The sequence below is a fragment of the Seriola aureovittata genome, chromosome 21 (genome assembly GCF_021018895.1).
Source record: "Seriola aureovittata isolate HTS-2021-v1 ecotype China chromosome 21, ASM2101889v1, whole genome shotgun sequence".
Lineage (NCBI taxonomy): Eukaryota > Metazoa > Chordata > Actinopteri > Carangiformes > Carangidae > Seriola > Seriola aureovittata.
The window spans coordinates 6,008,376-6,020,819 of record NC_079384.1 but is presented as its reverse complement, the minus strand read 5'-3'; the positions used below and the strand labels follow the sequence as shown (position 1 = coordinate 6,020,819).

The 12,444-nt window shown below is 39.8% G+C and overlaps 2 protein-coding genes across 4 annotated transcripts; both read left to right on the top strand.

Annotated features, from left to right (window-relative positions):
- Positions 1-138: 138 nt before the first annotated feature.
- Positions 139-6,511, top strand: pms2 (PMS1 homolog 2, mismatch repair system component). 2 transcript variants are annotated; one of them, XM_056365277.1, is made up of 16 exons: positions 139-157; positions 485-556; positions 990-1,132; positions 1,558-1,644; positions 1,719-1,821; positions 1,907-2,090; positions 2,874-3,041; positions 3,309-3,406; positions 3,506-3,605; positions 3,693-3,777; positions 3,869-4,021; positions 4,193-5,060; positions 5,165-5,332; positions 5,413-5,513; positions 5,639-5,808; positions 6,212-6,511. In XM_056365277.1, exons 2-16 carry the CDS (start codon positions 543-545, stop codon positions 6,353-6,355), a joined length of 2,586 nt encoding a protein of 861 aa, XP_056221252.1. In that variant the 5' UTR covers positions 139-157; positions 485-542; the 3' UTR covers positions 6,356-6,511. The 2 variants fall into 2 exon arrangements, with proteins under 2 accessions (XP_056221252.1, XP_056221253.1); XM_056365278.1 differs by lacking the exon at positions 139-157 and having other exon boundaries at positions 197-556; positions 993-1,132.
- Positions 6,512-6,590: 79 nt separating this feature from the next.
- Positions 6,591-12,333, top strand: rsph10b (radial spoke head 10 homolog B). 2 transcript variants are annotated; one of them, XM_056365182.1, is made up of 18 exons: positions 6,591-6,889; positions 7,026-7,101; positions 7,193-7,261; positions 7,519-7,692; positions 7,770-7,855; positions 7,936-8,056; positions 8,172-8,348; positions 8,495-8,600; positions 8,714-8,829; positions 8,919-9,108; positions 9,238-9,343; positions 9,883-9,962; positions 10,293-10,441; positions 10,704-10,808; positions 10,965-11,096; positions 11,462-11,534; positions 11,642-11,838; positions 12,199-12,333. In XM_056365182.1, the coding sequence occupies exons 1-18, from the start codon at positions 6,630-6,632 to the stop codon at positions 12,208-12,210; spliced, it is 2,229 nt and encodes a 742-aa protein (XP_056221157.1). In that variant the 5' UTR covers positions 6,591-6,629; the 3' UTR covers positions 12,211-12,333. The 2 variants fall into 2 exon arrangements, 1 of the variants encoding a protein (XP_056221157.1); XR_008826194.1 differs by lacking the exons at positions 11,642-11,838; positions 12,199-12,333 and having other exon boundaries at positions 10,704-10,816.
- Positions 12,334-12,444: the final 111 nt, after the last annotated feature.

The window sequence follows — 12,444 nt, the reverse complement described above, 5'->3', positions numbered from 1 at the left end:
ACCCTAGCGTTTAAAAGAATGGAGAATGACCCAGTAACAAAAAGCGACTTATGCGTTTCTTACAATATGAGGTACTTGCACACGCGCCCTAACATCTCAACGGGTCAAAGGTTCCGGTGGGTTTGGTGATGAAATGCTTCAAGGTTTGAGGAAATGGGTTTGTTTATATTCATTTTCTACACAGCGATATTATTATGTGGACGTTGTTATTACTCTTAGATTCTGTGCTCATTTTGTGAGGTTGCTTTTTTTACACACTCAATATTTTTACATTATCACTTTTAATAGTCAGACTGCGCAGGTTTTGCGCAGCGGTGACGCTCGTAAACAATTTGCGCACTGCGCGCGGAACAGCTTCACTTTTGTGTTTACAGCACGATGTCGTGAAGCGGTTTTTTACCACCGACACTTCGTGAAAACAAACTAGCTACATTTGCATGAATGTCAAGTCGTTAATTAGCGTCTCTATGTTTATCTATTTCAGATGACGCCACATATCAAAGTTTGAATGAGTTTTGCCTCAAGCTTTTCAGGCTTTGAAAATGTCTGATGCTTGGTAAGTTAGCTACCATAGTATTTATTTAATTTGCCTGCAGATATTTGTTTTTAACACCGTGCAAATCTGAATATTGAATATGCAATGTTAAAATGTTATTACGTTTTATCCCAATTATTTCACCTTGTCTTGTCTTGTTTTTTTTAAACCTGTATCACGTTTCACTGTAAAAACCGCACATTTATGTATAATTACATCCATACATGTATATTTAAATCCAAAGAAACTAAAGTAGGACTCCACAATTTATAATCAGGTCACCTAACATTCCCACAGCCCTCATATACTCATCACAGATTACAGAATGGTTTTCATGAGTTTATTACACCTTTAATATTATCTTTATAGTTATGCATGTGTAAATCTGTTGCAGCGGTATTAATTAAGCAGAGGGCGACGTTATTATTCACCATTGTGCTTGTTTTCTTCTCAGTAGCTCCGAACCTGCAGGAGCCATCAAGGCCATTGACAAGCACTCAGTGCATCAAATCTGCTCAGGACAGGTGGTGCTGACTTTGGCCACTGCTGTCAAAGAGCTGGTGGAAAACAGCATTGATGCAGGAGCCACCAACGTTGGTAAGCACAGATATACACAAAGTTTGTTTGATACTGAGTTTTTTTTTGTCACATGAAGAGGTTTTAACAAAGCACATTTCACTCATGAGAGCTGCTGTTGTGAACACTATTAAAATTATGGTTTTATCGTTGTTAAAATGACATGGTGCCTTTGTTTTACAGTCCAGCACAACGGTAGATATCGATTTAGCTTAAATTATGGACAGAAATTTCTTGTATCATGTTTTAACGTCTCAGAAAGTGCAACAAAATAAATCCTTTGTGGCAAAATATGTTGAAAACAGAGATCTATCAGAACAGCTCACCTGGAAGCCCACCTGGAAATGGGCTGAGTTATCTGCATAATACAGTTTAAAGTAATCAAGATGACATGATTGCTTGTCATTGCTGTGTGATGCTCAGTATCATATTGTTACATGTTCCAGATGTGAAACTGAAGGAGTGTGGAACTGAGCTAGTGGAAGTGTCAGACAATGGCAAAGGAGTAGAAGACGCCAACTTTGAGGGACTGAGTAAGTGTCAGCTTCGTGTATACGCTCCGTTAAACATGGCCGACCTACTGAAGCCTCCTCTCTCTGTTCCACAGCATTGAAGCATCACACATCAAAGCTGAGAGATTTCTCTGATCTCATCCATGTGGAAACATTTGGCTTCAGAGGTGAAGCCCTCAGCTCTTTATGTGCTCTGAGGTAAAACACTTCAACAGCCACGTTGTTTCGGCACATACACTTAAAATACCTTTCACCTCATTAAGCCTCCAACTCCTCGTTCCAGTGATCTGAGTGTGGTGACGTGCCATGAGTCCAACCAGGTGGGGACCAAGCTGGTGTTTGACCACAAGGGCCACATGGTGCAGCAGTCACCCCATCCCCGTCAGCAGGGCACCACGGTCAGCCTGCAGCAGCTTTTCTACACCCTGCCTGTTCGACACAAGGAGTTCCAGCGCAACATAAAGAAGGTCAGTCATTAAAACGATCATTCTGATGTTTCTGCATGTTTTAGCCCTTTTACCACTTATCACATACATGTTATGTAACTCCAGACAGTTTTCTTTTTGGTTTAACAGTTAGTCTTATACACTCTAGGCAGCCTTTGGTTTCCATTCATGTTATATGAAATTGCTTTACAGTGATTTTACACTTGCCTGAGATTCTGACAGTGAACATTAAGTTTTTGAATTACGTTATCATTTAATGGTAACAGAGAAATCGTGCCTGATGGAAACTCAGATGTTGAGTCTGAACAGCGATCTTAATAATAATGATGAATTAATCATTATTTATTTATTGCTATACTGAAAAATATTTTATATTTTATGTAAATAAGTTATAAAACCTTGACTTGAATCTCGAATATCCCTCCACATTATCCCAGACCAGTTTTTGGACTTTGCAAGTTGATTTTCATACCATAAATGAAACCTACTGGATTACAGGAGAAAAGGGAAAACACATCAATCAATATAAAAGTGAGAACAGGTGGCGGGAATGTAAAAAAGTAAAGGGACAAAGCATATGACATATTTAACTTCACGTGAATAATTTATATGATTCTGAAGTAAAACTCTTCTCTCAGGACATGATATGTAACGTAACATGTAATCATGTAAAGCCTGTAGGCATTTCATAGTTTTCATTTAGTATCTTTAAAAATCTTTTACTGTAGAGCCAATCAGTGGCTGCTTAAATGACATATATCATTCATGTTTAATCCCTGATATTTCATTGCTTTGTATTTTCAGGAATATACCAAAATGATACACGTCCTGCAGTCGTACTGTATCATCTCTACTGGAGTGCGTATTACCTGCTCCAACCAAAATGGGCAGGGAAAGCGCAGCACGGTGCTCAGCACCAGTGGAAGCCAGAGCATGAGGGACAATATAGGAGCCATATTTGGACCAAAACAGGTTGGAACTCTGGCACATTGTGTTTACATTTGTATTGACCATAATGTTTATTTAACTGCAGAGAGTGTAAGTGTAACCTCATCACTATGTGCATGTGAATGTCTAATTTTTCCAAATTGCTGACAATATTGAAGTAAAACTGTTTTGCTTCCAGCTTGATTTTCCTTGCAGAGTTTCTCTATTATTTTTAAGGAATTTTTACAGAATTTCCACTACTCCTAAAAAAAGAAAATGTCTATGGTTTAATGTCTGTTGTGTGTCCTGCAGCTGCAGAGTCTTCTGCCTTTTCAACAAGTTTCCCCTTCAGAAAATATTATTGAAGAATATGGGCTCAAGGATGCAGATCTTCCCAAACAGCTTTTCACGTGAGTGGCACCATTGCATTAAAGTCCTATATTCCTCTCTCTGCATACAAAGCAGAGTTTGTTTGTTTTTTAATTAAAAACCTGTGTGTACTTTGGCAGCATGACGGGGTTTGTGTCACGAGGAGACCATGGTGTTGGGAGAAGCGCCACAGACAGACAGTTCTTCTTCATCAATAACCGGCCATGTGATCCCCTGAAGGTAATTCAATTGTAGAGGATTTATTGGGAAATTTAAAGGTGAGGATTCATTGATACAACCTGACCTCTGGATATTCCTAACTTGCAGGTGACCAAACTTGTGAATGAAGTATATCACATGTATAACAGACATCAGTATCCATTTGTTGCCTTGAACATAGCTGTTGCCTCAGGTAAGAAAATTTATTATATCAAAACTCGATTCCTGAAAAACAGAATTGGCCTTCTGAACCACATGAGGGTTTTTATGTGGTGTTATTTCAGAGTGTGTGGATGTGAACGTCACCCCAGACAAGCGACAGATTTTCCTTCAGGAAGAGAAACTCTTGCTGGCTATTCTAAAGACCTCCCTCATCAGCATGTACGAGGCTGGAGTCAATAAGATCAGCCTGAACTATACACCCATGCCCAGCAGCAGTAAGAGCACATCATTACATTTATCCTGCATGTCAACAGTTGATATGTACAGCAAATATTTATATTATAGCAGAGTAATATCACTGAGAGATTTTTCAGCATGGATTTGGTTTAGACTTTTCCATTACAGTGCTTTTTATTTTTGACATTTTTCCTGTCACTTGTCTGTAGATGCAACATCGGCATCTGACCTGCGTCAGGTGGTCCCGTGTAATGAGAACATGCCAGAACCAGGAGAGGCCGTGGAACCGCTGATACAGAGCCCAAAGTCATCCTTGAACCTGGCCAGTCTAAAAGCTGCTTTTTCAAGTCACCACAGCTCCAATTCTGGGAACAAATCAAACATGTCAAAATCTGCCAACAGTGGCCCAACACAGAAAACACTGCAGACGTTTTTTAAGGGTTCTGTAAAACCTCCTGCTTCCAACCCAAGTGTTAAATCTCCTTTGAAACCTGCAAAAGATCTAGCTGAATGCTCCCCAGTGGGAAAGTCAGTGCTAGATGGATACAGATACAGAAAGGTATCGTGTAGTGATCCAGAGGATGAAAAAGACAGTTGTGTTTCCACTTCAGCAGCTCCAGATAGTCAGTGTTCAGGCCTGGAGCGCAGTTCTCCTGAACCGCTGATTGACAGTGTAAAAGATGAAACATTCGAAGAAACATCAGACAACGGTCAGACTGCTCCTGAACAGCAAGAGTTACAGACTGAGCCATGCGCTTCAAATGAGGACGGTACTGTGAGCCCTGATGCTAAGAGGGCCAGGACAGAGAATCTACATTTCCCTACTGAACTCAAATCCAACACTTTCTTAAACTGTTCTGAGGGATCCTCTTCCTCTAAAGTGGATGCTCCAACCTGCTTACAGAGGAGGACTGTGCCCCTCCAGTTCTCTTTACAAGAGCTTGAAGGGAAGATAAGGAGGATAAAGAACCAGCAGAAACAAAAGGCCAGCGACGAGCTACGCTACCGACGCTTCAGGGCCAAGATCAACCCTGGAGAAAACCAAAGTGCAGAGGACGAGCTGAAGAAGGAGATCAGGTAGGATTTCACTACTTCACTATAACTACAGCTGAGTATATTATTAGTATACTATTCAAGTGTAACTACCAGAACAGTAAACGATCCTACTTTCATCTCAACAGTAAAGACATGTTCAAAGAGATGGAGATCATCGGTCAGTTTAACCTGGGCTTCATTATCACCAAACTCAACTCGGACATCTTCATGATTGACCAACACGCCACTGATGAGAAATACAACTTTGAGATGTTGCAGCAGCACAATGTGCTCCAAGGACAGAAACTCATAGTGTAAGAGAAGTGTAAATCAGTAGATTCATCTTTACACTGAATTGTTTAGAAGTACCTTTTTCCTTTTTTTTTATTTCCAGCCCTCAGAAACTTCACCTCCCTGCGGTCAGTGAGAATGTCCTCTTAGAGAACATCGAGATTTTCAGAAAGAATGGCTTCGAATTTCTGGTGGACGAGGACGGTATGGAAGTTCAACTGTTTGATATGAGGGATTAAACATGAGTTAATTTCATTTCATGTTTAACATACAGATTTCCCATTTGGATAATTACGATTACTAAATCAGATTTTTCATTGCGATTCTAGCTCAGGTGATGGAGAGGGTGAAGCTGGTGTCTCTGCCCACCAGTAAGAACTGGACTTTCGGTCCAGGCGATATTGAGGAGCTGATCTTCATGTTGAGTGACAGCCCAGGGGTCATGTGCCGACCATCCAGAGTCAGACAGATGTTTGCCTCCAGAGCTTGTCGGAAATCTGTGAGTTTATACTTATAATAAACAGACACTTCAATAAGTCAATTGTCATTATATTCCCTCCTTGGCCAATAGAGGTTACATGACTACACCGGTGTGTTTGTATGTTTAGCTTACAGCAAAGCATGTTTTACTTTTTATGTGTTTTAATCTTTTGTGTTGTAATGTAGCACTGCTGCTAATTTGATTGCCAAAAATGCAATAATATTTTTGCTATGAATGAAAAAGTAAACATGCACATCTCATGAAACAAATGTAAAATTTCAAGTCTTGGTAGTAGTGTAAGCATTTGTGATTTTTGGTAACAAAATAAAATTTTAATTTTGTTATAGACTCATTGAATAACATTTCACTTTTTAAAGGAATTTGTTTTTACAGAAATTGTTTTGCTTATGTCCATCCTCAGGTGATGATTGGCACCGCTCTGAGTGTCAGTGAGATGAAGAAGCTGGTGGTTCACATGGGGGAAATTGAACATCCATGGAACTGTCCTCACGGCAGGCCAACCATGAGACACCTCGCCAACCTGGAAATCATCTCACAAGACTGACCATGACAAACTATCAAGAGCCCAATCTGTACATATTGTATATTTGTATTGTTCAGATACTTGGTATTGTTTTTTGTTTGTTTGTTTTTTTTTTTATAGATATGTTCCTATTTTTAATATACTTGGAGGAAATAAACAATATACATGAAGAGTTGACATTCGTGTTTCGTATTGTCCTTTTTGACTGAATAAAGTTGCCGTAGTTGTAAGCGTCCTTCGTCGTTGCCATGGAGACGAGCCTAGCGTTGTACGTGAGATACACAAACGGAGCAAAATGACACAGGGGAAAGACGAGAAGAAAACTACGACAATAAGTGGTAAACATGAAAACAAGAAGAAATGTGGAAACGCGGATCCGGAACAGACAGCGGAAGGATGGGAAAAAGGAAAGTTAGTGAGCTGCTCTGGTGGTTTAAAGGTAAATTCAGCGGATGTGGATCTGAACCAAACCAACCTCCACCCTGCTAGCGACGAGCAGCCGGAACATGATGACATTTGTGAACTCCCCACACTATTTAACCTAACTATTCAGAGGTAAATCATCACGCAGCATTTATTAAATTAAACTAATCATAACCTGCCTGGATAAAGTAAATGCATTTCCAAGGATTTGTGGCAGTGAGGAACTGGTTGTGTCTGAGGTGTAAACTCTGGTGTCTCTCACTGACAGGTATGAAGGGGAAACCTGTGACGGCCAGTCGCATGGGGAAGGTGTTGCTTGTTTTGAAGGAGGACATATGTACAAGGTGCAAAAGCAAATAACACTACATTTTGAAAAAGTTGGAAAAGCTTATATATTTGATTTTATAATACAGTATGCATACTTTTTTTGTGAAGGGTATGTTTACTAAGGGACTAATGAATGGAGCAGGTGTCTTCACGTGGGCAGGTGGGATGAAATATGAGGTAGGGTACTGTAATTAAATTGTATTATATTTCATATTTATATTTTCTTTATATTGTAATATATAAAATATGTTTTATTTACTGATGAACTTAAATTTGATTGATAACCCGTGTGTACATAACATTTCTCAACATGCATCTTGTATACATGCAAAATAATAATAAAACCGAGAAAGGTGTAGAATGAGAGTATGATAATATGGTTTTAAATGCTCAGGTCAAAATCTTGAATTAAATTGAAGTTTCTAATCCAACAGGGAGAATTTGTGTGTAACATTCCCATGGGCCAGGGTGCCTACACCTGGCCAAATGGCAGCTCCTATACAGGTGAAGTGTACAATGGTATACGACATGGGACTGGAATTCACAAATGTGCCATAAACGGTGTGTCATACAGAGGGCAGTGGGATCAGGGCAAGAGGCACGGAAAGGTATGATTCACCAATTTATTATCAGGAATAGTCGTTCCTGTTTTTAATTTCTTTTTAATTGGTCGTCTTTGTGTTAGGGTGTAGTGTATTATAACCCGGATAAAACCTCTTGGTACAAAGGAGACTGGGTGAAGAACAACAGAGAGGGATTGGGAGAGAGATGGTATGTACAAGAGTAAATGATCTAACCTGTTGCCTGAATTACATTTGAACTTTCTAAAGGTATCATCTGTTTGTTAACAGCTACCCTTCTGGCAACATTTACTCTGGTGAGTGGAAGAACAACCTGAGACATGGAGAAGGCACGATGCGGTGGCTAAAGCTGGGACAGCAGTATGTTGGGATGTGGCAGGATGGAGTCCAGGTATGAAATCATGCACGCATACTGTAGCAAATGATACTGTATTATTATCCCCTCTAAAACACCAAGCTTTCTATATGTTTTTGTTATGAATCACATGAGCTCACTTCTTTGGCAGCATGGGCGAGGAACACACATCTGGATCCTGAGGCGAGCTGATGGATCCCAGTATTCCCAGAGTAATCGGTACACAGGGGATTTCGTTCAGGGTCAGAGGCACGGACTTGGAACGTTTTACTACGCTGGTGGTGCAATCTACGAAGGAGAATGGAAGAACAATAAAAAAGATGGGAAGGTTAATTAGAGATACAGAATTGTCTGTCAATGTCTATATGCATATGTCCCCAAATGTACTCATCATATTCAGTAACACATCTACAGTGATCCTAAGATGATGTAAATTGTTACACACTAAAAGTGACTGTGCTTTATGGTTCATAGGGAAAATTCACTTTCAAGGATGGGCATGTTTTTGAAGGGGATTTTGTGGATGATCAGATGATGACACCCAACTTGGGTGGAAACAGAGCTCCCACTCCTCTGTGTGGTAAACACCTACATCACATTAGCTCCATTCAAAATGCTCAGTCTGCCAACAAGGAGATACTTAACAATGTCACAGTCTGAAAACCTGACCTACAATTTTGCATCTTGTTACAGGTGCATTTCCACTGTTAGGTAGTGATTCATCTGCCTTAGGACCAGACATGGCTCTGAACATTGAATGTCTTCTGGATAAAATCCCTGAGAGAAAGCGTGACACAGAGCGCAAACAGGTGAGGTCCCACATTATTGTAAAACTGTCAACATACAGTATGATCTTAATCCTAGATCCTTATTTTCAATCCTGTGTCCTGAGTAACAGGTGGAGTTTGTGATACTGAGGAAAGACATGGAGCTGCGGTCCATCTATAGTTTCTACAGCAGACTTGGTCATGCCCACTCCCTAGATAACACCTTCCTGCTGTCCCGCCTGCAGCTGTGGCGCCTGCTCAAAGACTGTCACATCCACCATCACGACATCACTCTGACACAGATAAACCATTTTATCAAAGGTGAGAGGGGCCGTCATTCATAGTCTCTCTTACACCTCACATATACAGGATACTGATAGCTTCATGATTACAGTATTTTTGGGATACTTGAACACTGTGGTTAATGTTGTCGTTCTTTCTGTGCCCCAGAGGATGCCACTGCAGAGATCCACTGTCCTTTTACCCCCATGACGCTTCGTAGGCTCCTCAGCTGTCTAGTGATCGTGGCCTACCACATCTATAATAAAGACATGGTGTAAGGAATAGAACCTGCTCCAACAGATCTTCACCAGTAGAATGGAAATCTCAGATGTGCAGTCGTTCCTCCACTGAGAGGGCTGACATGATATTTTGGTTCAGACTTTCATGACCATCTTCACGATTAACTGTAATAACTCTTTTGATTCTATTTTCATCAGGTTTAATTGGTCCAATACAAAATACGTTGCAAAATTCCCATCTGACTCAGTTGTACTTTTTGTATTAGGCTAATTAACAAATGCTAACAAAGCTAAATTGGCAAACATTACACCTGCCTAACATAATAGTGATGTTAGCATGTAAGTGTACTGATGTTAGCATTTAGCTCTAAGCTCCTCTTTGCGGAGCCACTACTTTGATGGTAATGAATTTCAAACTTTATCCAATTTGCAAAGATTAACACTAAAATGTGCTCAAGTGACCTTAGAGTTCACCGATCACCATCACACCAAGGAATAACACAAAGACAAGATTGTAATAGAAATGTTTTTTTTTTCCTCTGTGACTCGTTTATACTTTGCATACTTTTCACAGGTCACAAAATTACCTTTTGGCTGCCTGCTTATCCAAACTGATAACAGACGACATCCTTCCTAATGCTAAGAATGTAAAAGGTGATAACATGCATGTACACAAATTAGATGACAGAGGAACCTGCAAGCTGATTTATTACAGCATGAAAAGTGTCAAATAGGGACATTAGAAAGCTCCCAGACAGGAGAGCCAGTTATTTAATAGGATTAAGCGCAAAACATTGGAGACGAAAACAAACAATTACTGCAGATGTTTTTGTCCATCAGGTCCTTATAAGTTTGCAGGTTCCTCATTTTCCTGGTGTTTTTCAAGTTTTTTCTGAGAGGACACACCTACAGAAACTGATGGTGTTGATGCCATATATTACTGAGTAATAGCTGTGCTCACTAAGTATACCTGTGTATATCCAGGCTTCCTGTTTGGAGAACCACACTTTTCAGTGGTGGCTGGGAATTACATGAAGAGATGTTGGGAAGTCTACCAGGTTTGCTGCAGTGTCCACGCAGCCCTGGGAGATGACCAGACCATGACCTGCAGACACATGCTGTGGATGTTCAAGGTGCAACAGACTTTCTTACAATTGTAAATGGTTTTGAGTTGAATTTATAAAGGGTTAAAAAAAAATACATCAAACTATTGCATGGCTGTTTTACCTACTGAAAATGATGTTGCCTACTTTTCAGCTACAAAAGTCTCCCATACCAAGAACCAACATCACACTCAGGATTAATTAAAAACAAATGTTAGTCACATACATAAAATGTATAATTCCCACCTTGTTTAAGACACGGTGTTGATAAGTTTATTGTAACCCCTGCAAGGATCTTCGTCTGCTGGACGATAAGCTGACCACAGCGAGGTTACTGAAGATCATCACTGCAGAGTGCCGTGACCCCAACAACCTGTCCTCCTGCCTGAATCTGGAGGTCTGCCTGTAGGCTTTACACCAGCTCTTTACACTCATCCATCATTTTTTTCAATGCCCATTGAAAGATTAGCATTCATCCACCTACCCCAGTTTGTGTATTCCTTTCCCTCCTCTGTATCACTTTTGTTGTCGTCTCTCTCTTTTTCTGCTGCAGATTACATTCCTGGAGTTTTTTGAGGTACTTCTGGGCTGTGCTGAGGTGAAATGTCAGGGGGTTTCTGGAAGTCTGCCAGTGCGCCAGTCCCTGTCCAGATCTAATACTGAGACCAGCGGAGATCTTCCCGAGGTGAGTGTAGTCTTTGCAGCAAACCTTTAAATACTTGTTCTGTCCAGGTGGCAGCTCTAAAAGAATTCCCCCATCCCTCCTGAAATCTCCAACCCTAAATCAGCAGGGATTAGTTGCTACAGGCAATCTAGCATGCAAAACAAATCAACATTTATCTTATTCGCTGCACCAGATGTTTTTGATTGAGGCGGCAATTCACATGCAACACGAATTTCACGAGTATCTGTATCAGAAAGACATCCCAATATCCTGTATTAATATCAATATTGTTACACCCTTGCTGTTGATATTAATGAAGTATGTAATAAACTTGGCTATATGGTTTTCTCTTAAATCTTTATAATAGTATTTACATCTTATCATAGATCCCTGCTCAGGACATCTCACAGAGTCAACAAGATGTCAAGACTAAAGTCGATAAGCAACCTCGGTCTGCAGGTTTGTAATGTTGGCTTTTATTTTATGTTTTATAGATGATTTATAGTATCGACTAGAAAATCATAAAACTCAAAAACGTATTAAAACATGTATTATATTTCTTCTAGAGTACAAAGAAGAGCATAAAGGTGAGGGGAAGGGAATGCAAACCAGAGGAATGGAGGCCAAAAACCAGACAGTTCATCAGTTCTTCTACCACTTTTTCTTCCCTGCGTTTGACCATCACCAGTTGGTGACTAAAAACATGGAGGAAGATAAACTGCCAGGAGGCCGAGTTACATCACTAAAGCCCAATCAGAGCCAGGTAGACTACTTTTACTAATTCCCAGCTAAGATTTATTTGTTTTTGTTGGGTAAGTGTTTTGGTTTTTATGTAATGAATCTTTATCCATGAGATTTAATCAGGCAATCTTCATGAACCAACTTGTTTTTTTTTACTGTTTTATGCCTTTTCTCATTTTACACACATAACCAACATTAGTTAAAATTCTAAGCAACAATATAATACTGGCTTAATATTACAGTGTTTCAATTTATATATTATAATGAAATGAATATTGACAAGTCAAGCAATACTTCTTTAGCATAAATACTGCCACCAGATGGCGTCTTTCGCTTTTCCTTTCTGGCTTTCCATCCACTTATCTCTGCTTCACATTTGCAGATGCAGCAGTGAAACCTGATGAACGCAGGAAGAAGACAACAGCCTTCAAATGCAGTAATAAAAGCATCGAGAGTATCGCTGATTTGTTGGATGTAAATGAGGAGTATTGGTCGTTTCCTTGTTCTCAACTAGAACTTTAATCAAACCATCTTGTAAGATAAAACTATTTTCCAGTAATCTAAAAATAAATGTCAAAATCACTCAAATACATTTTTTCTGAAAGGATATAACAAAGTTAGTGAATAC